Here is a 25,107-nt window from a genome sequence, read left to right as displayed (position 1 = left end):
CTCCCTTCCATTCTCTCTCTTGCAAAAAAAAAAAAAAAAAATCTCACTTGTTCTTCTGCAATTTCTCATGGTTTCAGCTTTAATCTTAAAGAATAGTAAAATAGTTGCTACACAACAAACATTCTGAAACCAAATACCGCAAAGCAATTAGTTTTTTCCTTAAGAATACCTGATATTTTTAATCCATTTAAAAGTATACCAGCTAGTAACAAATGCAACATTATACTTTCAAGCCTATCATCTTGTTAGACATTTTACATTTCATTTATAAGCCATTTTAAAAAGTATTCAGAAAACTTAAAAATATTCATTTCAAATGACAGTTCCAAAGGAAATTCTCCAACTACCTAACCTTAATTCTGTCACCCTACGATATATTCTCAAAGTATCCTGCACGTCTGTATTTTAACACTTTGCACATATTCAATGATTTGTTTCACGTTGAGGATGTAGCCTCTCTCACCCCACCCAGCACTGACTGTGCTCTATGGGAAAAAAGGCATGTTTATCTCACAGACCATGTGACTCCTAATGGATAGTGCCTGTGCACGAAGCATGCGTTAAACGTGAGAGAAAGTAACTTATTGAAAGAAAGACCTTAACAGAGACCAACTCACATTGGTTTCAGGATAGGCAGTATCCCTTACATCTAGCTTGTTCAGAGGCAGGAAAGTGACCTCTCCAGGAAGATTCATTTTATTAAACTCCATCAAAATCTTCGTGCTGACTTCATCTGAATCAACAATATGATAAAATAACCTACATGTAAACAGAGCAAGACACATTTTTATTACTAGACATTTTTTAAATTGCTCAACTTAAAAGTGCTATAAACATTTAAACAAACAATGCACTTCTTTTCCATGCAAACCAATTTATATGGGGGCTGGGGAGAGGGGGGAGAAGAACTACTTAGAAAAACGAAAATGAGAAAGAAAAAGCCCCAAAAGGGGAAAGTTCTAGATTCTACAATTAGAAACAAAAACTTGGCACCTACACATTTAATTAGAAAATTAAGTAACTGAGGATGCAAGAAGCTAATAGGAGACATATACTAAAACTACAGTTGTTTCTTAGATTATTCTTACTTCCTTTCCTTTAAAAACTCAAGATATCAAGCAAATAAACTCACCTGTTTCCAGCAGTGACTTCCACACATGTGTAGAAAGCAGGCTCACATTCAAAGTTATTCATCACTATGCCATGATAGCCATTTTGAACATGCTGGTTTATTCCTTTTCGACGAAAGTGGTCTAGCACTTTGTTTATGCTGTCTATTCCATTTAAAATGGCCTGTTTAGAAGTTAAAAATATTAAAATAATTTGCCAATTGCACTCTTGCTGGTAAGAAAAAATAAACCCACTACTCTATATATTTTAAAATATGCCAGACATTAAACTGAAAACACCCTCCCCAAAAGCACGCCCCCCCCCAAATTATGCCAACTTTGTAAAATACCATATATTATGGGTTCTGATCTATGACACTAGCATTAAAAATGGGCTCTTCATCGAAAAATCTAAAAATAGAATCTTCATCTAAAAATCAAAGCTTAAACAACACCCAACACTTCATATTTATAGGACGTGACGTGTGCTCTGCTCTTACTTATCTCCTGGAACCAATGACCGACAGCGGGAAAGCTAATACGTTTCTGTGCGAGCACCTGACTCAATGTAAACTTCAGGTAAATGAAAAGAATCTGCCCACCTTTCCTGTTGCTGCTCGAAGAAGCTGCTGTTTCTTTTCAAGATCTTCCCTCTTAGCAGCAAGCGCTTGCTGTTCTGCATTCTCCTCTCTCCACAAGTAACTAACCAATAAAAATCACTGTCTTTAATTTCAAAAGCACTAAGTAGGTGCATAACAGTATATAATTTAGACTAAAATAATGAAATCAAACAAAGAGTTAATTTATAACTTAAGGACCATTTAACAGCCAGTAACTAGCATTTCTCAAAAGAAATTAAGGCACATTTTAGTCTATACTAACTTTCTTTCACTTTGTAATTCATCTTTCTTATTTTTTACTTCATAGTATTTTCTGTCCAGTTCTTCTACTCGAGCTTTGACTTCATTAAGGTCCTGATCCAGTTTCTATGGAAATAAAAATAATTCAAATTTAAAATCTAATTTAATGCAACCTAATCCAAAGTGAAAGAAAACAGGTCAGTTGTTGCCAGGGAATGAGGGGGCAGAGAGGAATCTGCACAGGGTATGGGAACATCTGGGGGTGAACAGACTCATTATCTTAATTGTGACACTTTCACAGAGATATATATATATATATGTGTGTGTACGTATGTGTATATATATACACACACATATACCAAAACTTATCACATTTAATATGTGCAATTTATTGTATGTCAATTATACTTCAACAAAGCTGTTAAAGAATAAAATTTCAATTTTAAAAAATTGCCTTTAGAAAAAAAGAAAACATAAACTATAAAAATGCTCTAGAAAATATTGCTAAAATAAAATTTTTTCACTAATGATCTAAACTTTACTACTTCTATAATACTCCAGAATTTTAGGGGAAAAAACTTGATAAAATCTTAAAACTGCAGTGCATACCTTTTTTTTTTATTCATTTTTTTTTTAGGGGGGGGGAGAGAGAGAGAGGGAGAGAGGGAAGACAGAAAGAGAGAAGGGGGAAGGAGCCGGAAGCATCAACTTCCATATGTGCCTTGACCAGGCAAGCCCAGGGTTTCGAACCGGCAACCTCAGCATTTCCAGGTCGACGCTTTATCCACTGCGCCACCACAGGTCAGGCGCAGTGCATACCTTTTATATTGCCTTTCTGCACACATATAGAACACAAGAGATTGAGAATTATACTGAAAAGCTAATGGTTATTTTGCATAATGTAATCAGCACTGTGAAATCATATCTATCCAGTATAAAGGAGACTTCACCTTCACAAGTGGTTGTTTTGATACCCTAAGGTGTGACTGAAATATTGGAAAATGAGAAACTGCAAGCTTGAGAAAAAATAAATAAAACCTCGCACTGGAAAATTCTGCTTTATCACCAGGCTCTTTCAAAAAAGAAGAGTATGTTTCTAAGAACTCAAGACAAAATGCACTTTCTTTATTTCAGGAAAGGAAATGTAGTTATCACTGTTAGAACTATACTGTCTACCTGGATAACCCTGTTTTCTACATCCTCTATAAAATATGCCAACCAAAGACCAAAAGCACACTGGACTCTCAAGGCCAGCAGGCTATTAACTCCTGGGCACTGCCCACCAATTGACTTATGGTTACAGAGTCAGTTCTGTTTGCTTCCACTGGTTTTCTTCTGGGGGCGGGGGGTGGTGGTGGCGGTGCCTAACTGATTAAATTAAATACTAACTGAGACAATGGAATAGAGTTGTTTCTTTAAAAACTTGATTAAAAAAAAGACTTGATTTAGTTTTGGACACAAAGGTGAGTCACTAAAAATTAAATGGGCAAATCAACTTTAAAAGACTAGGGGAAAATAATTATATAATGTTAATACATAAATATATATCAACATATAATATATACTTTACTAATTCAAAACATCATGTCACAAAAAATCATTTATATACCTTGCTTTGTACGGTATATAAATTTCTTTTTTTATTTTATTTTTTTTAATGGAGACAGAGTCAGAGAGAGGGATAGATAGGGACAGACAGACAGGAATAGAAAGATGAGAAGCATCAATCATCAGTTTTTCGTGGCGACACCTTAGATGTTCATTGATTGCTTTCTCATATATGCCTTGATGCGGGCCTTCAGCAGACCAAGTAACCCCTTGCTTGAGCCAGCAACCTTGGGTCCAAGCTGGTGAGCTTTTGCTCAAACCAGATGAATCTGCACTCAAGCTGGCTCAGAGTCTCGAACCTGGGTCCTTCCGCATCCCAGTATGACACTCTATCCACTGTGCCACTGCCTGGTCAGGCGGGTATATAAATTTCATACCAATTATAATTGAAAAAAGTCACAAAAAGTTAAGGAGCTGATCTAGATTAAAGGAGTTAACAGAAACATAGAAACTAAATACGATATATATCCTAGACTGAATCCTGAATTACATGGTTTTCATCCAAATTTAGAAAGAACTATATTTATATATGTGGCTCATAACAAAAGAGACCCCTGGGAACTCCAATTATGATTTATACAAAAACAAACAGATCATTTTTGGGCTCTACTTCAAGATAGGTACATATTTTGTTGAAGGATGTTGGTAACAGGAGGAGCAATAAAGTGCAGGGAAAATACAGAGAATCTCTATAGCCTCCTCCTCTCAATCTTGCTATGAATCCAAAACTGTTCTGAATAAATCAAGTCTAAAGAAAAAAGATTGGTCCTGACCCAGTAGCTCAGCTGGTTAGATAGGCCCATCCCGATAGGTCAAGATTGTGGGTTCGTTCAATCCTCAATCAGAGCACATAAAAAAACCAACCAATAAGTACATAAATAAGTGGAACAACAAATCAATGTTTCTTTCTCTCTCAAAAATAAAAAAAGACACATGGCACATAAGCATACATTTCCTGTTTAAAATAAAATCCTTAAAGATATGTATGTGTACACTTTTATGTTTATAAATAGTACATATACGTACTATATATAAGTATATACCTATATTAAGATATGTTTTTAGTGGCTTTTTTGATAAACCACCACACCAACTGGTACAGATTGTATCTGATATAAGAGGTCCTTCTGGTGTGTGTGTGTGTGTGTGTGTGTGTGTGTGTGTACACACACCACCCCTGCCCTATACCTTCCCACACACTCTCGTCACTACCATCATCCTCTAATCACCTATACCAGTGTGTGTGTGTGTGTGTGTATGTGTGTGTACACATACCACCCCTGCCCTATACCTTCCCACACACTCTCGTCACTACCATCATCCTCTAATCACCTATACCAGTGTGTGTGTGTGTGTGTGTATGTGTGTGTACACACACCACCCCTGCCCTATACCTTCCCACACACTCTCGTCACTACCATCATCCTCTAATCACCTATACCAGTGGTAGGCAAACTCATTAGTCAACAGAGCCAAATATCAACAGTACAACAATGAAATTTCTTTTGAGACAAATTTTTTAAACTTAAATTATATAGGTAAGGTACATTCCTTATCGAGGTAGCGCCCGCACGTGGTATTTTGTGGAAGAACCACACTCAAGGGGCCAAAGAGCCGCATGTGGCTTGCGAGCTGCAGTTTGCCGACCAGGGACCTTTTACTATGGCCAAACATATCACTTAACAAAAGCATTTTTCTCCTTTTCATTTTAAATACTATGAGATCTATCATACTCTGAAATTAATTTTATCCTCCATTTCAATTTTTTTTAAAGATTTTATTTATTCATTATAGAGAGAGGAGAGAGAGAGAGAAGGAACAGGAAGCATCAACTCCCATATGTGCCTTGACCAGGCAACCTCAGCATTCCCAGGTTGACGCTTTATCCACTGCGCCACCACAGGTCAGGCCTCCTCCATTTCAATTTTTAAGGAAAAACTATCTAAACATTCATAATAAATGTTTAATTCATATAGAAAATGTTATAAAATCACCATCGCTTTAACAAGAAATACGTTCTGCATTATTAAATTGACAGAATTATTATCAAGTTGTTTTAGATTTATATATGATAAAATTAAGGGTAGTTCAGATATACACTACCAATTCATAAAAATATACCGGTATATCAAAAATATACTCAATCTACACGGACACTCATTGCTATAAAAATTTTTTTAAATTTCTTAACTTTTCCATTGATTTGAGGGGGGGGGGGGGGGCGCATCATCTAGTTCCAGTTAGGTGCTCCATCTAGTTGTGTATATTCATTGTCTCAGATGTGCCCTGACCATGGACCGAACCCGAGACACCTCAGCACAGGGGACTACCCTTTATCCACTGAACCACCAGGCCAGGGCTAAAAAAAATATCTGAAAAAAGGAACTACCATATGTATAATATTAAACTGTGTTGGTCTTTTCTAAATTAGTGCCTGTCTTGTGTATTTTAAGAGTAACATGGAACTGTTAAAAATAAAACTAAAATTGGTAAAACTACATTATTTATCTCTTTGGAAATATTTTTATAAAACAGTTGTAAAGGTTCTTACATTATACTGCTCCAAATTTTTCTCTTTATTTGCCTCAGTGTCCTCCAAATCCTTATGTATAGCAGCAATCTGTCTTTTCTTATCATTAATAGCTTGATCTAAAGACTTGAGTTCCTTTTTAATCCACTTATCCCTTTCTTCTTTTGATGTAAATTGGCTCCCACGACCCTGCTTTGCATAAAGATCCGTTCTTTCCTGGGTAGCTTGAGCCAATCTACACAGAGTAAAATAGAATGGATTGAAAAACAGAACAAGAAATAATCGAATTTAACCGCAATCAATATATCAAGAGTATATGAAGACAACAGTCCTTTTAAAAATAGTAAGCATCAAAGCAACTGCTACCTAATAGAGCTCCTTGGCTGGTTCTATAGAAAATTACTTTTACTTCAAAATCAGTTAAGGTCAGGTAAAACAGCCCATCCCCTAAGAATTTCAAACAGAAAATATCTTTACTCCAGGTTTGGGTTAGTCAGTAAACCTAAACAGTTCTAGTTTATATAGTTAACTATATAAACATTTAAACCCCTTACAATAAAAGACACTATATAAAGATTAAAAAGCAGGAGAAAGTATTCACAACACATAGAACTATTAATACCCATATTATATAAAATAACCCTAAACTGAAACAAATATAAATGGAATAAAAACATGACAATGCACTAAATCATAAAATCAGCAAACACTGGCAAGGCCAAATCTATAGACAGATATTAAAGTCTAGATGTTAAGAGAGCCCTGAGTGAAAAAGAAAGTGGTAGAATAAAATATACAGTAAGATGTCACTTGATGGGAAATAAACAAATGTGAATGTGTTTAAAAAGACCAACATCTAGCTCACGGGTTGGAAACCTTTTTGGCTGAGAGAGCCATGAATGCAACATATTTTAAAATGTAATTCCGTGAGAGCCATACCACGACCCGTGTACCTTACGCATTATCCAATAAAAATTTGGCGTTGTCCCGGAGGACAGCGGCTGTGATTGGCTCCAGCCAACCGCAACCATGAACATGAGCAGTTGGAAATGAATGGATTGTAATACATGAGAATGTTTTATATTTTTAATGTTATTATTTTTTTATTAAAGATTTGTCTGCAAGCCAGACGCAGCTGTCAAAAGAGCCACATCTGGCTTGCAAGCCATAGGTTCCCGACCTCTGATCTAGCTGTTATCTTAGGAAGTAATTTAACCTACCAGAGCCTCAAGTTAGTTGAATTTAAAGTGGGGCTAATATGGATCTCTTAGGGCCTTTAAGTAGAAAAAAAGTAGGCAACATGCAGACAGTAATGCCTGGCCCACAGTATTTGTTTAACATTGACTATTATTTTGTAATGGGCATTTAATTTTTGCCCATAATATTGTGCCTTCTTAACCGATAACTGTTTAGGTTCTACAGAAAAACTATAAAGTTATGAGTTGGTGAAAAAAAAATCCCAGACCTAGCAATTCCTCGCTCTTCTTTTTCTTTTACACTGTTGAATTTAGGTTCTGTTTCTGCCAGTTCTTTCTGCTTTTCTTCTATTTTTTCAAGCAGCTTCTGCCTCTCTTTTAACAAGCGTTTCTGTAAATAAAGCAAAATAAAAATGCGATCTGATTAAAAATTTGTTTATGTCTAGCATGAAATATTTCCTCATGAGAAAATCTTGCATCACAAAACTTAATTTTTAAATGTAAGAAACAGAGCTAGTGCTGAGTTGCAATGTGAGTGCAAATTAATTTATTGTGCCAAATTTTTTACAAAAATTCAAGCAGGCACACCTATCACAGAAAGACCTTAGTTCTGCAACTCCTACTCACCTGAACACTTATGTCTTTAATTTTTAGCATCTTAACTTACCCTTTGCTCACTGTTGCCTGCCAATTCATCTTGTAAATCCTTGGCTTTAAGCTCCAACTTAGTCCTCTGCTTAATTTGTTCTTGTCTTTCAGCACTGAGCTGCTCCTTTTCCTCTTTCATAGCGGAAATTTTTGTTTTCAGCTCTCTAACTTGGCGCTCAATATCCTATTCAAAAGTTTAGAAGAAAAATGAATCAGCAATTGAAAGTATAACAGCAGAACTATGACACTATTAATTTTGTCCCATCTTCTTCTTTCATTTACACCTTCAGTGCTATGCGTTTCCAATTCTCAATCACAACGACACCCCATCTAAAGTTGCCATTTCTAATTTTGGTACAAAGAGTTTACTGTGGTAAGAAAACACGAGTTAGCCCAAGCTTAGTTTGCAATCGTACCTCCATTTTATCTCGTGCATCCTGCTGGGCATCTCTTAATTGCCTGGATTTTTCTCCACTAGTTTCTCGCTTAGCAGAAAGCTACAAAAACAAAACAAAACAAAACAAAGAAAACCACTATGATTTTTTATTTATTTTGTAGTTAATATTTCATGACATCTAGTAAAATTTTTAGACATCTGCTAAAATATTCACTTAAAAATTTTTACAAAAAAGAAATTTAGTTTCTTAAAATAAAAAATTCTTACTTTTAAGTATTTCTTAAAACAAATTTTGTACAAAATGTCAGCAGTAGTAATTACAAAATACATTTTAAAAAGCTAAGAAAAAAACTCCTAAGGTGTTAAAGATGGCTTCCTCTCATCTTGGTCTGTCTGACACCACCACCTGATTGTATTTCAGATACAATGACAGCAAGGCCAAAATAGGCCTATGCATTTGTCTTGGAATATAAACTGAAAGAACAAATTTGCTAACTAATAAATCCATTAAGGGGTTTTCAAATTTAAATGTGTATTTAAAAATCATTAAAAAGTATGAATACAGCACGAGTTGAACATATTCATAATAAAGTCAATCTGAATGTAAGTGGCAAAAGTAAATACCTCATCCAGTTTAGCACGAGTCTCATTCAGTTCCTGATTGTAAATGGTATATTCCAGGGCTCGTCGCATTTTATCCCACTTCTGGTACTGAGCTAGCTCCTCCTTTTCTTCCTCTAAGGTATGCAATCTCTCTTCAATGTATTTTAACAACTCATTGATTTTTTCCCGTTTTCCCTCTTTAAAAAAAAATAGGAGGAATGAAGGAAATGAATAAAATTTTATGTAGTATCACTTCTCGACTATACCATGAGTTAAACTTCATTTTAAGAATAGTATTATTTTTTTGAAATTATGTGGTAACCAAATCTAAGATAATAAAATGGCAACTAATATGCTCTATTATGAAATGCAACAAAGAACACAGGCCCTGGCCGGTTGGCTCAGCGGTAGACCATTGGCCTGGCATGTGGAAGTCCCAGGTTCGAGTCCCAGCCAGGGTACACAGGAGAAGCACCTATCTGCTTCTCCACCCTTCCCCCTCTCCTTCCTCTCTCTCTCTTTTCCTCTCCTGCAGCCAAGGCTCCATTGGAGCAAAGTTGGCCCCGGGCGCTGAGGATAGCTCCATGGCTTCCACTTCAGGCGCTAGAATGGCTCTGGCCACAATGGAGCATCGCCCCCTGGTGGGCATGCTGGGTGGATCCTGGTCAGGTGCATGTGGGAGTCTGTCTGCCCCCTCCCACTTCAGAAAAATACAAACAAAACAAGAAAAAGCAACAGAGAACAAACATTATATAGGGTGACACTGAATTTCTTTTTTTTTTTTTACAAGATCTTACATACAATTTTTTTTTTATTTTAGAGAAAAAGGGTGGGTGGGCGGAAGAGAAAAACATCAATTTGTTGGTCCACTTATTTATGCATTCATGAACTGATTCTTTTATGTGGCCTGACCAGGGATTAAACCTGCAACCTTGGTGTATCAGGACATCGCTCTAACCAACTGAGCTACCTGGCCAGGGCTGACATCAATTCTTATACATGTGGTAAGGGCCTCAGTTTGAGCTTCCTTTAAAAACCAGTGCACCTTCCCACAATATTAAAAAAAAAAAAAAGGCCTGACCTGTGGTGGTGCAGTGGATAAAGCGTCAACCTGGAAATGCTGAGGTCGCCGGTTCGAAACCCTGGGCTTGCCTGGTCAAGGCACATATGGGAGTTGATGCTTCCAGCTCCTCCCCCCCTTCTCTCTCTCTGTCTCTCCTCTCTCTCTCTCTCTATCTCTCCCTCTCCAAAATGAATAAATTTAAAAAAAAAAAAAAAAACAAAAAAAAAAAAACCCTAACATCACTGGTGTCATTGATTATCAAATTTACAATAACAGCACCATCTACAGCTGCCATACAAAATATGAAAAAGTGTTTTACAGATGAGGAAGCTTTGGACCAGAGAGACTGCGTCAAAAGTCATGTCAGTTAATTATTACTAAGATTTTGAATCCAGGACTGTCTGACTCTATGCTATCCTAGAACACAGCACTTGAAAAGCAAAATGGTGTTTCCATAATAAATATACTAATGAAGTTTTACATTTACTTGCTCTTGAATAAAAAAAAATTTTAAGGAATACATCCAAGATTGTTATCCTCACACAATGACAAGGGCACTAAAGGCACAAAGCAGTTGATTTTAAAAGGCATTACAGTAATGATTTTTATTCAAAGAAATAAAGTACTGAAAATCTCAAACCTCAAATTGCTTAAAACTCATTTTCTCTCCATTCAGCACATAAGCAAATTATTTTACAATATATTCCTGAGAACAGACATAACTCTTTTCCACTATAATACAATAAAAACCTACTCACAACAAAAAAAATAAAGTAGAAACATATTTATTTTACCTGTTTCTTTCATTAAAGAGATGCTTTCTTCTTTCCGTTCGTCATACACTCTAGTACCAGCTACTTCTCTTAATAGCTTTAGTCTTTGAGAGTCTGGCGCTGTTGCCATCTGGTTGATCTTAAAATTTTAGAGAAACAACTATTACAGCACTGCAGACCGTGATTTAAGAACTCTATCTTGAAAGGGTATTCACTCATATAATCAACTGAGTATGAGTTTGCCAATATAGTCTGTATTCAGCAGTAGGTTTACAGATGTTCATGTGGAAAATGATTCGATTAATAAGTAACACAACACATTCTGCTTCAAGTATTCACAACTATAAACCTCCTTTTGCCCACCCCTGTATACCTATATACCTGCATTCCCTTTTAGTCCAATGAAACTTACCAAATATCCAAATAGAACTGATATATTCTTCAGTCTAATTTATGGATAAAACTCTCCAAACTATAAACGGCAAAGGAATATTCCACCAACAGTTTTTCTTAGTTAATATGATAAGATACAAAAGCTGAGCTTCTTCCCTGGCAGGGTAGCTTGGGTGGTTAGAGCACCGTCCTGATGCACCGAGATGCCGGTTACATCCCAGGCCCAGGCACACACAGGAACAGACTGATGTTCCTGTGTCTCCCTCTCTCTAAAATCAATAAGTAAATTAAAAAAAAATTTAAGATGAGATTTATTCTAAAATATATTTTTAAAAGGGGAAACCATCACTACACATTTTTTAAAAGACATAATGATATTAAAAGTATAACAAAAATGGTATGCTTAAAATATAGATAAAAATAATTGTCTCACAGGGGTAGTACACATTAATAGGCAAAAATATCTTTAAACTCTCATTTACAAATACAGAGCAAAGAATACATGACAAAAAGTGGTAAAATTTAACTGCCATGCAACTGTGTATATAACACGCATGAATTTTAGATACTCATAAAAATAAAATTAGGCACTAAAAGTAAAAACTGTTATCATGCATTATAATTTCAAGTAACAGTTACTTTAACACTTTTACAAAAAAATAAAATAAAAAAAAATCCAGCTCTGAACTAAGAATGGTCTGTTGAAATTATATTCAGCCTGATTGGTGGTGGCAGTGGATAGAGCAATGACCTGGGATGCTGAAGTCCCAGCTTGAGCATAGGTTTACCAGCTTAAGCATGGGATCATTAACATGGTCTTATGGTCATTGGCTTGAAGACCAAAGTCAGTGGTTTGAGCCCAAGGTCATTGGCTTGAGCAAGGGGTCACTGTCTCAGCTGGAGCCCATCAGTGAAGCAATCAATGAACACCACCATAATCTTCCTAATCACTTCTGAATGCTAACTTTCCAACACATATCTTAAAAAGTCTCCCATTTAGTAAGTGGAAATTTGTCAAGAATTTTTCCCCTAGACCAAAAAAATACTACAGAAAACTTTAGGATATTACAGGTATGTTCTAAGAAAAATTACCTTAGATATAGTTTAAAATATATGAGGAAATAATAAGACAATTAGATATAAAGTACATGAGAAAACAGTAGAACAAACAGCTGAAGTATATAGAAACTAAAGTGTAAAGAATGTAATCTCTATAAGGAAGATAATACATAGCATTATGATGTAAGCTTTTAGTATTTTAATTGTGATATTCTGAGTAACAGAATATCAATTTTATTTATTTTAATTTTTCCATCGATTTAAGAGAGAAAGGGGAGAGGGGGAGGGAGAGAGAGGGAGAGAAGAAAGGGGAGAAGGGAGAAGGATAAAAGAAGGGAGGAGGGGGGGGAAGGGAGGTATCAACTCACTGTTCCATTTAGTTGTCACTTACTGACTGCTCCTCGTAGTGCCCTGACCAGAGATAGAACTCTGTGACCTCAGCACTCCAGGACAATGCTTTATCCACTGAGCCACCTGGCCAGGGCCTAAAGTTTCAATTTTAGAAAGTAATTTTTTTCAAATGTGATTTTATAGAATTTCTACAGTATTTTCTTTTAAAAAAAGTTTTTATTAATTTTAGAGACATCGATTTGTTGTTCCTCTGATTTATGCATTCATTTGTTGTTTCTCGTATGTGCTGTGAACCAGGGATCGAACCTGTAACCTTGGCATATCAGGATGATGCTCAAACCAACAGGGCTCTACAATATTCTTAAATTATGATTATCATGGACTTTCACAAACCAAAAAATGTCTTCAGGTACAATACACCTTAGTAAGTGATAGAGGTCATTAAGGAAAGGTTCACTTAAACTCTGCTGAAATAGTTCCATCTCATTATGCAATAGATCTATTTTGTATTTTATGGTCACATAAAAGGTAATACTAACTTCAATACAAAATAAATCAATGAAAACCAGACATAAGGTATATTTTAGCTTGAACTATACCGCTAGAATCAACAAACCAATTCATCATTCAATGAAGATACTCAGAAAGCAAATTATACTGAAAAAGGACATAGCATTTTTTACCTTTCCTTGTTTAACAATATAATAAGGATTACTTCGAGAAAAACCAGCACTTTCAAGGAGGTTCATCACATCATTTTTCCTGTTGATAAAGATGAAAAACTTCAGATAAATAACAACCCAACAATAACCAAATTGAGTACATTAACTTTTGAGTTACAGAACATGAAAGAGTATAGGACAGTCCTTAAACCATCTGTTTTACCAGCTTCAAGAGAATCTTCGGATTCTTATGTTTATGCTCTAAATACTGCTTTGTTGAACACGAGGCAAGTAAAATAATACTTTTACTCTTTTGTAAAAAAATTAAAAATGTAGAGAAAAATGCTTACGTGACCATTTTCTTGTCTAAAAAATACTGATCCTTTTTGGCACCAATAACTCTTCGAAGTGAAACCTCCTCTTTATCAATCTATGAAAAAAATGTAAAAGCCCAAAGTTAATTTAATAGTACAAGTTAAACTGTTTTAGTTAAAGAGATCATTTTAGAGTCCCTCACCATAATAATGACTTAAAATTTTCAATCTCACTAAGGGCATGCTATGAATATTCAATTCTTATGATTAAAACATTTTTTTCACAGCAGCGTGCACATTCCCATTTATTTAAAGAATGTCCATTATAATTTTAAGATAAAATTAGCATGTAAACTGTATAGTTATTTTCACATAAACTAAATGTTTTTAAAGCATGAAAAAATTAAATCAGCTGCAACAACAAAATTCTCAACATTGCTGGAAAAAAAGCCACTACTCACTGGCAACCGGTTGTCCGAATTGTCAAAAATGATCTCCACAAAAGCAGAAATGACACGAGGACCAGTACCCTCCTAGAATATGAGATAAAACTTTAATTCAAATGGTATTTTCATATCCTTTAAACACATTCAAAGTTTAGTACTTGGTAACAAGCCGGATTCAACAGAGAAAATGTTCTACCACACTAGTATATACACCTCTTGCCAAAACAGCAGACACTGGAGTAGGATAATATTTTTCAACCAAAGGTTTCTAATTGTCAATCACAGTAATACAAGAGATATCAAAGTTAGGTCCTTTAATTAGAGTACAAGACCCCCAGAGACACTAAATTCTACCTATTTAATATCCTAAAACACTCTGAGGCTTTTCTTTAATAGACTCATTTTAATGCTGAAAATGAAACCTAACAAAACATACTATTCCAATTTTCTAAACATTTGAGATAGTCTGTGCAGTTTTAAATTTGCTAAGAAGACACACATTTAACACGTGTCACATTTAGACCAATTTATGACCCCACCACTTACAAAGTCCAGGGAATTTCCAGATTCTGGACACTGTTATTAATGTAGTGGCTCAACATAGTGAAAAATATCTAATAAAATTATTCTTTTAATGCCAATCTGAGAAACCTAAACAGAAATTTTTCTATAGGGAATTAGTACTGATTACCAAGCTATAAATTCAAATGGGGGGAAGGGGCAGGAAGATTAAAAAAAAAAAATCCTAACTGTAAGATATTATTGAGATATATGGAGGAATCTTGCTTTTCTGGTCTTTAAATTATAAGCCATATTGAAACCAGAAAAATAAATTATTAGTTTTATAATTTTTATCCTAAAATTACTTTAGTTCATTATTTATAATAATCTAATGAAAGCTTATAATTTTTTTACATGTACTTTCATATTAGGAAGTGTTACCATTTAATATGTACTTTCATATTAGTTGTTAAAAATAGTTAACAACTTCTTTGTTGCTTAGTCTGCAATGTTTCTCTATGTTCCCACTTATTTTCTGGTTCTAAGTCTAAAAAGTTCCAAATTCCAAATCTCAAACTCTTCTTTCTCCTCAGCAAACCTTCTTCTAGAGCCTTACCAGGTAATACTCTTAATAAAGAATTTATACTTGTATGGAAGACATATCCATTTATAGGTTAATCTTATCATTTCCTTATCCTTATATAACATTAGGGCTTTATCCTGCATTATTAGTATAGCAAACTAGCCCTGACTGGCGTCACAGTGGACAGCTCAACCCTGGGGTCACTGGTCAGGACACATATGAGAAGCAATAAATGGGTGCACAACTAACTGGAACAAGTTGATGCTTCTCTCACCTCCTTCCTCTTGTCTTTTTAAAAATATAGAGAGCTGACCCTTGTACACCATAGGTTTGAAATGTGCAAGTCCACTTATATGTGGGTTTTTTAAATTGACCTGCATGATTCAAACCCATGTTCAAGAATACACTGGCAGCTGGGAATCCGCATATTCAAAGGACCAACTAGTTACATGCAGATTTTTAACTGAAGGAATGGATGCCATTGTCCCTTGAGCTGTTCAACGGTCAACTATAAAATCAATAATGTCTTAAAGCAGTCTCACTCACATGCAATAAAGCCAATCGTTGTTCCGGACGAAGATGACTAAACTCATCACTGAGAACAAACTGAATTGCTAGAAATACAAAAACATACCTATTAGTACAGTCTAAAAAGAATTTATGCCTTATCGATAATTTCCCATACCTTCAAAGAATACAGTGTTATCAGGTAATGAACAATGCAGAAGTAAAAGATTACCTGCCTTGTACAGACAAAAGCAATACAAAAAATTTGCCTGTACTTCAGACTAATCAGCTAGAAAATTATGATAAAAAAAATTAAGAAGCTTTCCCTGAAACATTTAGGCAAAGAAAACACAAACATATACGAAGAGACAAGGAGAACTCAAGTCTACCTCTTAAAACATTCACTGACTGGTTAAGTTAATAAATTAACACTTTACTTGCGTTTACCCACTAGACATAAGTAATATAAATTATTAACAAAATTGGATATATTACTACAATATCCTTAACTGGATACTTTGTCAAAAAAAATAAGAGCCCTGGCTAGGTTCCTCAATTGGTTAGAGCAGTGCTTTTCAACCACGGGTCAGACAGAAATTTTGTGTCAGTCCACAAAAGAGTTAACACCCTAATGTTGTATGATCACAGACCCAATGATCTTAGTCAAATTCACCTACCCTCAGGGTGATTTCTGAGGTAAAGTTCCCTGAAATAATTATATTTCCACAGGTCCTCAAGTGTAAAAAAAGTTGAAAATCATTGATACAGAGTAACCTTTAGATTTATGAGCATAGACAGAACAGAACCTTTGCTCTTTTAAACCCTTTCTCTCAAACACTACTCAACTATAAGGTTCAAAATTGTTTCAGCTCACTCCTTGTACAGTCCAATTCTGTTAACATGATTTTTTCTCCTCAGAGTATTTAGTAACAGGCATTACTATACTTAAATGCATTTCATCTTTAGATATAATTTCAAAGCTCTATTTACTATCTTCAAACTGACAACAGTCTTTGTTGAGTCTATAAAGTTTTTATAACCCCTCTATCCTTTATAAAAATAGTAATAGGGCTAGAAAATATTTTTAAAAGATGAAAAAGAAATATAAGCCACCTAGAAAAAATATTATTTACTGCATTTATATAAAAATGCATTTATAATATTTATATATTTCAGTCAAGTTTAAAAAGCACCTCCATACATATTATCTCATGTGATTCTCACAACCTATCCAAGTAAGGTAAGCAGGGCAAACACCTCTGTTCTTAAAATGGAAAGAGTAATTTGAGGGTTAAGTGCTTTGCCCAGTATCACACAGCTCATTAATCACTTGGTATAGAGGACAACTCAGATCCTTACACTGAACTCTCTACATGAAACTACAACTCTCTAAAAGAAGTATTTCTAGAGCTTCATAAAGACATAATTTCTGAAGACTAATTTTTTAAATTATTGATCTTTAGATAGCTAGATCCTAATATATTTAGAATTCAAAAAACAATACCTACCATAAAAAAAGTTGCTTTTTCCAGATCCATTTCTGCCCACTATAAAATTTCAAATAGTACATGTTATTTTGTATAAAAAACAAAAGCAAAATTTTACTGAAAGTTCATAAATCCAAGTTTCTAATTTAACATCTTAATATTTTCTATTAAATACAACAGTAAACAACTCAATAAACAAAACTTTAGTCACCAAATGAATGTAATTTTTGTATAGACTCCAAATAGTAAAGAAATTCACTTCACTGTTGATTCTTATGCTTTTTATCAATAGTTTAAAATTAATAAAAATAACTAAATACACAACCTGGCTTTCATATTTTATAACCATTACAAAAAATAGTAGTTCTATTTTAATTGTATAAAATAAAGTATTTTTAAAAATTTAAAGACTCAAAATTTAAATTGCTAACATTTAAAAAATACTTAAAGAATCATTTTAAATTCTCAAACTACTCACATGTTAAGCTATTTATGATCATCCCTATATATAATGTAGTTCACAGACTCACAGAAGTATAGACAACTGTAAGGCACTGTTTTTACCATCAAAATTCAGAAATAGGACCCTGGACAGTTGCCTCAGCTGTAGAGCATCAGCCTGGCGTGTGGAAGTTCCAGGTTCAATTCCGGGTCAGGGCACCAGGAGAAGCGCCCATTTGCTTTTCTTTCTTTCCTTCTTTCCTTCCTCCCTTCCTCCCTCCCTCCCTCTCTCTCTTTCTCTTCCCCTCCTGCAGCCAAGGCTCCATTGGAGCAAAGTTGGCCAGGGCACTGAAATGGCTCTATGGCCTCTGCCTCAGGCACTAGGATGGCTCTGGCTGCAATACGGCCCAGATGGGCTGAGCATCGCCCCCTGGTGGGCATGCCAGGTGGATCTCCGTCTTGGCACACGTGGGAGTCTCTCTGCCTCCCCACTTCTCACTTCGGAAAAATACCCCCCAAATAAATAAATAAAAATCAGAAATAAGCAATCCTATACATAAAAGGGTATCAAATGTCTCAAATTTAATAAATTAATTTGAGTTCTTTTGATTAGCAAAACTTTCAATAAGAGTCTTAATCTTGACTAAAATATGGAAAATTTAGCTCCAAAGTTATCACCTTTAATGCAAAGTAAATCGTAAACAGATCGTTCGTGTTATGCCAGAAAGTAATGAAGTACTTTTAAAAAGAGGGATATAACAGACACAGAGGTCAGGCAGAGGGCTTCCACTGGCTAAGTCTAAGACAAAAGAGTACTAAAATAATTAGATGAATTATAAATTAGTGCTGCAGAGAATAATCCATAAATTCACACTAATAAAAAGATACATAAACAGCTTAGCTGCTCATGATAAATGTGAAGAAAAGTGCTGGAAATGGGGAGGGAAAACATCATTTTGTAGCCATCAGAATAAAAGCAAGAATTATCAAGGGATACAAAATCTTGAGGAACATTTTTATAAGCAGCACAATATTTGCATGTCTAAAAGTATCTCCCCATCCCCACAGTACCTATTAGTTGCAAAGTAAAAACACTAACTCTACAGTGAAAACTGGATACTACTTTGACTGGGTGATTAAAAGTTAACATCAATAAAAGGTAGATGACTATCATATACCTCCAGATGTAATACCCAGAGGATATTATTGTGAAAAAACCGCCAATTATCAACATATTACACTACAAATTCATTTTTTAAATTTTATTAACTGTTTATTTTTTTTTATTTTGAGTACGTTTATTAAAGCTGGGACAGTGAGACAAGGAAGGGCTTAGGACAGAAGATGCAACACGAGAGCCTAGACCGGGAGCTTCGGCTCACTGAGAAGTCAGAGAAAAGAGGTCCTGGAGACAAGTTCACCAGGCTGGCCCAGGAGGAGCTGCCACCGCCCACTGCTCCTGTAGTGGCAGGTCTGGTGGGGACACTAAGAGTTTAGGAGATACATGCCTGAGATGAAAAAGGGTGTGGGCGTGTTCCCAAGAGGGAGAGAGCCCGTTTTTATTTTAAAAAGTGTTCTTACAGCCTGGCCTGTGGCGGCGCGGTGGGTAAAGCGTTGACTTGGAACGCTGAGGTTGCCGGTTCGAAGCCCTGGGCTTGCCGGTCAAGGCACATACAACAAGCAATCAATGAATAACTAAAGTGAAGCAACTATGACTTGATACTTCTTGTTCTCTCCTCTCCTCTCTCTGTAAAATCAATCAATAAAATTTAAAAAAAAATTTTTTTAAATATGGAAATTAAAAAAAAAAAGTGTTCTTACATATATGTACACAAAGACTGAGAGGTATTGATGTAGATCCAGTTCATATGTGCTCCCAATTCAACTATCCCCAAAACCCAGTCCTTAGCTGTCTGTCAATGATAGGTTTGATTTCCCAACACTTTAGAATGTTTCAGCCTATCCCCAGGACAGGGAGTCCATTCAGGTCAGATCTGTGAAACATAAAGGAGGTCATAGTACCCCAACTACTTTGGGGGGTTAGTCCCTAGAGTAACACAATCCAAAAGCATGGGGGAATTAATGTCCTATGTGGTAAACTCTGACCAATTAGAAACAGAAATCAGCAGACCAAAGCCTCTCCATTCCTCCCATCTGAATCTTCCAAAGCATGGGTTCATCAAGTCTGTCTGGAAATTATCCAATGTGACCACAAACCAGCTGTCGTCCCCCCTCACTCTTGCCCTCAGACTGCACCCTCCTATTAAAGCCTTAATAACTAAGCAGGCCTCGGGCTCGGTTTTCTAAGAAACCAGGGCAAATACTACATTGTAGCCTGACTAGGGGGTGGCGCAGTGGATAGAACATTGGACTGGGACATGAAGGACCCAGGTTTGAATCTTCAAAGTCGCAGGCTTGAGCGTGGAATTATAGACAGGACCCCATGGTAGCTGACTTGAGCCCAAGGTTGCTGGCTTGAGCAAGAGGTCACTAGCTCTGCTGTAGCCACCCCCTCTTCAAGACACATATGAGAAAGCAATCAATGAACAACTAAGGAGCCGCCACAAAGAATTGATGCTTCTCATCTCTCTCCCTTCCTGTCTGTCCCTCTCTCTGACTCTGTCTCTGTCAAAAAACAAAAACAAAAAAACCCTTTTGTTAAAAGGTTGGGAAAAAAGATAACCTTAAAAAGATGTATGTTTGGTACGTTCAAACACCAAACATTTAAACATCAGCAAAGAGATATCTGCCTTCAAATCTTGTTTTTTTAAAAGGGTCAAAATCCTTAAACAGTCAAAGCAGTATGCATTCACAAGATATTTTTAGGGTCAATCTCAGTCTATATTATTTTTGGTCTGACATTGTTAAGGTATTAAAACATGTTAAATTAATAAAATCATAGTTTTTATTCTCAGTTAGTACAAAAAGAACATTTAGATAATTTCCTTTGTAACTGTAACCATTAACAATGCTAATGTTATACCCAAAGTACAGCAGTAAAACACCAGTCTCTTTAATAGCTAAAACAAAAATACATGATAGGCCCTACAGACATAATTTAATCATTCTAGGTAATAATGGTCTTCATATTAAATCTCACTTATAAAAACGTACAATTGATATATTAAAGTGTCTATATATAAATTAAAGAAATAATATAAATCTAGTTAATATTCCTTGTTCTCTTTCTCTTTTCTTTTTTTAAGTGAGAGAAGAGATAGAGACAGACTCCCGCATGTGCCCCAACCGGGATCAACCCAGCAACCCATCTGGGGCAGATGAACCCAGCTATCCTCAAGGCCTGAGTCCTGTGATTGGACCAATAGAGCTACCCTCAGCACCCAGGGCCAATGCTAGAACCAATCCAGCCACTGGCTGCTAGAGTAGAGGGGAAGAGAAAGAGAAGGGGGATAGGGACGGGAGGAGAGGTTGCTTCTCACCTGTGCCCTGACCTGAGATCAAACCCAAGTCATCTGCATGTAGGGGTAACACTATATCCACTCAGCCAATTGGCCAGGGCCATTGTTCTCTATTTCTAAAGATTTTCTGATTCATAAAAATCAGAAAGCACTTACTTATGATCAGAATGTAAATAAAACCCCTGTATGGTTAAGTTACCTATACTTCATACCAAAACAAAAAATACGTTTCCTTTATTCCCAACTACAAGTTGTAACTGATATGTTAAAAGCAGGGGTTTTTTCTTGCTCTGAATTTTTAAAATGGATTCTCCATGGTTCTCCAGGAACACCAGCATTGAGAAGTCACCCTTTACTGATTTCTATGATTTTTCACTTTAACCCATGCTATCACTGAATTATGAGCCCTCCCATTCATATGCATAAAATCCTAACCCAATATAAAGCTTCCTGGAGAAAGGGGCCTTAAGAGACATCTTGGATTCAAGTCATGGGGGTGGGGCCTTCGTGATAGGATTAACACTCAAACCATGGGGGAAGGGAAAAGGAGGAAGACAAAGAGGAGGTGAGGCCCTAGTGAGGTAGCCCAGTTGGTTAGGGTATAGTTCCAATACCCTGAGCAGGTTCAACCTTTGGTCAGGGCACATACAAGAAACCATCAATGAATGCAAAATAAGTAGAGCAATAAATCAGCATTTTTCTCTTCCAAAAAAAAAAAAAAAAAATCAATTTAAAAAAGGGAAAAGGAGAGGGCCTGGCCTGTGGTGGTGCAGTTGATAAGACCTGAAACGCCGAGGACACGGGTTCAAATCCCTGGGCTAGCCTGGTCAAGGCACATATGGGAGTTGATGCTTCCTGCTCCTCCCCTTTCTCTCTCTCTCTCCCCCCCTATCTAAAATGAATAAATAAAGTCTAAAAAAAAAAAAAAAAAGGGGAAGAAGAAGGGGAAAAGGGAGGGAGGGGAAAGGGCAGGAGAGAGGTGCAAACAGAGCATGATAGAGATGGCCCCAGAATGTGGTCATGCTGGCCCCCTAACGATGGACTTGAGCCTCCAGAACTGTGAGACAATAAGTCCCTGTTGTTTAAGTCACCCAGTCTATACTTTGTTATGGTAGACAAAGCAGAATATCTACCATTATATATTACTCCACAAGGAGGATGCTCTGTAGCAGAACTATCAACAGCACATTCTATGCTTTTCTGGTGTCTAGCACTCATTCCATCTGTCCTTTAAAAATTCAGAACATCCAAACACATTGTTGCTGGCACTATCAGCAAAATGGAACCATGTCATTTGAAGAACATAAACTAAATATTGTATCATAGGCCCTTCGTACTCATACATTTGCTTTCTCATTTAATCTTCCCAATAACCCTATGAGATGGGTTCCATCATCTCCCCTTTACAAACGAGAAAACTACAGCTCCTGAGGGAGTGGTCTGAAAAAGAATACCTGCCAAAACAAGGATACGAATCCCATTGTTTTGCTCCTAAGTTTATGCTCTTTCCACCAAGCCGCATGGTCTATCCTCAGCCATTGTGACAAAGAAAACAAATCTGACGACCATGTAATTTGTGAATACAGAATAGTCATCTTTGCCCTGGCTGGACAGCTCAGTCAGTTAAGAGCCACATATCATAAGCCAAGGTTGCAGACTAGATCCTAGGTCAGGGCACATAGAAGACTCAATCAATGAATGCATAAATACATAGAACAACAAATCTATGTTTCTCTCTTTCTAAAATCAATTTAAAAGAAGAAAAAGAACGGTCATCTTTAAAATAAGGCAACAGTGAGCATTTTTGACTAGGAAATCACAAATAAAGAACAGAATAGCTCAAACACTAAATTTAGTGTCACTATAAAGTTATTAAAATACATACACAAATGAAATCTGTCCAAATAAAAATAAGTAATTTATGACTTAATTCTTTTTTTTCCCCCCTTAACACTGGGGATCCTTTCCATTTTTTTAAATTGAATTCATTGGGGGGACTCTGGTTAACATAATTATACAGGTTGCAGGTGCCCAATTCGACAACACAGCTGTCTGTACACATTAAGGGTCTTATTCTTTTAACCGGAAAATAAGCACTTCATCAGTGTGGACAGCGAACAAGAAGGTTATTTCATATGGGAAAAAACACAAACTTACTTATACTCAAAGATAATTCTTGTCTCCTTAAGCCTAGATACAGCAAGAATAAATGGCTTTAAAGATATAAATACGACCCAGTAAACCGTGAACACTTACCAATAACATTATGTTTTGAACTGAAGGGATCTACAATTGTTTGATCTCTATAACTTCGAAAACCTTGGATGATAACCTAATAAATAAATGAGATATTTTTCAGAACGCACACAAAGAAATGACTCCTAAACATTCCCTTTTGCGCTTCCTTTTCTGGTTTCTAATGCAAGACAGGAAACGTTCCATTTCACACAAGGAGACTTTCATTTTGGAAAGGTGCTTAAAAATCGTCGTTAAGCCCAGTCCGCCGGTGAGTAACCCCTGTCAGCGTTTAAGGACTTTTCAAGCAAGTGCCCTGCTGCGAGTGTCGCTGGGTACCAGTCAAAGCAGCACGCAGGCAGACTGGCCCCGGGTCTCCCGGGTCTCCCGGCTCCGGGACACAGCGCACGGCCAGAAGGAGATGCTCCGAGGAAGGAGGGCTCAGAGCCCAGCACTGCCCACGGGGACCCTCGTCCCCCGACCGACCGCGAGCCTCCCGCGCGGGAAGACCACGCTGACAGCAGCACACACCGCGACCCGGCCCGCCGCACTCCCTGCCGGGAGGTCCCTTTCACTCCGCCGGGCAGTCGGGAAGACAGAGGCCCCCGGGGAGGCTGGCATCCCACCCCTGCCCCCAGGGGCCCCCCGGGACTGGGGTGACACACCCCTCGTGACAGCGCGCGCGGGGTCCTCCCCTGCCCCCAGGGGCCCCCGGGAAGGCCGGGTCTCCGCACAGGGCCCGCCCCACCGACCCCTCCGAACCTGTTGGAGGTCCTTCCTCCCACCCGCGCCCTCCCTGCACACAGGCCCGGGCTGCAGGGGGGCGCTCCGATCCTCCACGCTCCCCGCGCTCCCGCGGCCGGGCCTCTTCCCTCCCCCCGTCCCCGTCCAGCCCGGGTCCCCTCGCCCGGGAAAGGGGAGAGGCCGCAGCTCGTGCCGCGACACCCCCGCCTCAAAGAGCGGTCCTTACGGGCCCGCGGCCGGTGGGAAGAACGCACGGGCCTTACCTGCTTTATGTACATGATTCGGCGACCCGAGCCGGGGAGGAGGGCTGCCCCACGAGAAATAACAGCGACCGAGGGGCCCGGTGAGGCACCAGCGCGACCCCTCCCCCCAAGAACCACTCACTCCCCGCCAGCCCAGCAAAATGGCGTCGCCCACGGAGGCGGAGTCCGCGCCTCGGGCAGAACCACCCTCGTTTTCCTCACAAAGCGTAGGGGGAGTCCGAGTCAGGACTGCTCTTTCTTCTCTGAAAAAGGAGGCTTCTACGGCGTCCTTCGGTGGATTTCATTTGATTCTTTAATTTTAAGCTGAAACTTCCCTGAGGGTTGAACGCAAGCTTCATTCATAAAAGCTTTAATCGTGAAGCTGGCCCGTATTCCCTCCGAGCGCGGAGCCAATGGTTGCGTCCACAAGGGGGGAAAGCTTCGGCGCCAAAGCCAACTAGGAGAGTCGTAGAGCCAATAGCAGTGCTTGCCAGCGGCCACGTGGTCTGGGGTTATTTAAGGAAGTGTACACCCCCGCGCCCCGGAGCGATGTCACCGAACGCACAGAGTGATGTTGTTCCCTGGATTGTGTGCGCCGAGTCTTTGCTGTTACATGTTTTCTCAATTGCTCTGTCTCTCTAGGAATTTTTATACATTTAGGACGGCGCTCATTGACTCCGGACCAACCACTGCCAGGACAGCCCCTAAGGGACTTGACGCTCGGAAATCTGTTTTAATAACGATAATTAGCCTGACCAGGCGGTGGCGCAGTGGATAGAGCGTCAGACTGGGATGCGGAAGGACCCAGGTTCGAGACCCCGGGGGTTGCCAGCTTGAGCGCAGGCTCATCTGGCTTGAGCATAAAGCTCACTAGCATGGACCCAAGGTCACTGGCTCAAGCAGGGGGCTGCTCAGTCTGCTGAAGGCCCACGGTCA

At 37.8% G+C, this 25,107-nt stretch overlaps 1 protein-coding gene across 2 annotated transcripts in view; it reads right to left on the bottom strand.

Annotated features, from left to right (window-relative positions):
* The window catches only part of SMC3 (structural maintenance of chromosomes 3), a 39,498-nt gene extending 15,166 nt beyond the window's left edge, over window positions 1-24,332 (bottom strand). Inside the window, exons 1-17 of one of the 2 annotated variants that reach the window (XM_066239081.1) lie at window positions 24,193-24,332; window positions 23,207-23,282; window positions 17,103-17,150; window positions 15,643-15,702; window positions 14,028-14,099; window positions 13,603-13,682; window positions 13,274-13,352; window positions 10,809-10,926; window positions 8,973-9,148; window positions 8,368-8,448; window positions 7,971-8,135; window positions 7,573-7,694; window positions 6,129-6,342; window positions 1,992-2,095; window positions 1,712-1,811; window positions 1,133-1,293; window positions 618-759 (exon numbers count right to left, since the gene is read on the bottom strand). In XM_066239081.1, coding sequence (XP_066095178.1) covers window positions 618-759; window positions 1,133-1,293; window positions 1,712-1,811; window positions 1,992-2,095; window positions 6,129-6,342; window positions 7,573-7,694; window positions 7,971-8,135; window positions 8,368-8,448; window positions 8,973-9,148; window positions 10,809-10,926; window positions 13,274-13,352; window positions 13,603-13,682; window positions 14,028-14,099; window positions 15,643-15,702; window positions 17,103-17,150; window positions 23,207-23,215 — 1,731 coding nt within the window. In that variant the 5' untranslated portion in view covers window positions 23,216-23,282; window positions 24,193-24,332. Of the gene's footprint in view, window positions 1-617; window positions 760-1,132; window positions 1,294-1,711; window positions 1,812-1,991; window positions 2,096-6,128; window positions 6,343-7,572; window positions 7,695-7,970; window positions 8,136-8,367; window positions 8,449-8,972; window positions 9,149-10,808; window positions 10,927-13,273; window positions 13,353-13,602; window positions 13,683-14,027; window positions 14,100-15,642; window positions 15,711-17,102; window positions 17,151-23,206; window positions 23,283-24,192 lie in introns of both variants that reach the window. The other variant, XM_066239080.1, reaches the window with a different exon arrangement.
* Window positions 24,333-25,107: the final 775 nt, after the last annotated feature.

This window comes from Saccopteryx bilineata, chromosome 7, assembly GCF_036850765.1.
Source record: "Saccopteryx bilineata isolate mSacBil1 chromosome 7, mSacBil1_pri_phased_curated, whole genome shotgun sequence".
NCBI lineage: Eukaryota > Metazoa > Chordata > Mammalia > Chiroptera > Emballonuridae > Saccopteryx > Saccopteryx bilineata.
Note: the sequence above shows the minus strand (reverse complement) of the source record. Positions and strands in the feature narration are given on the sequence as shown.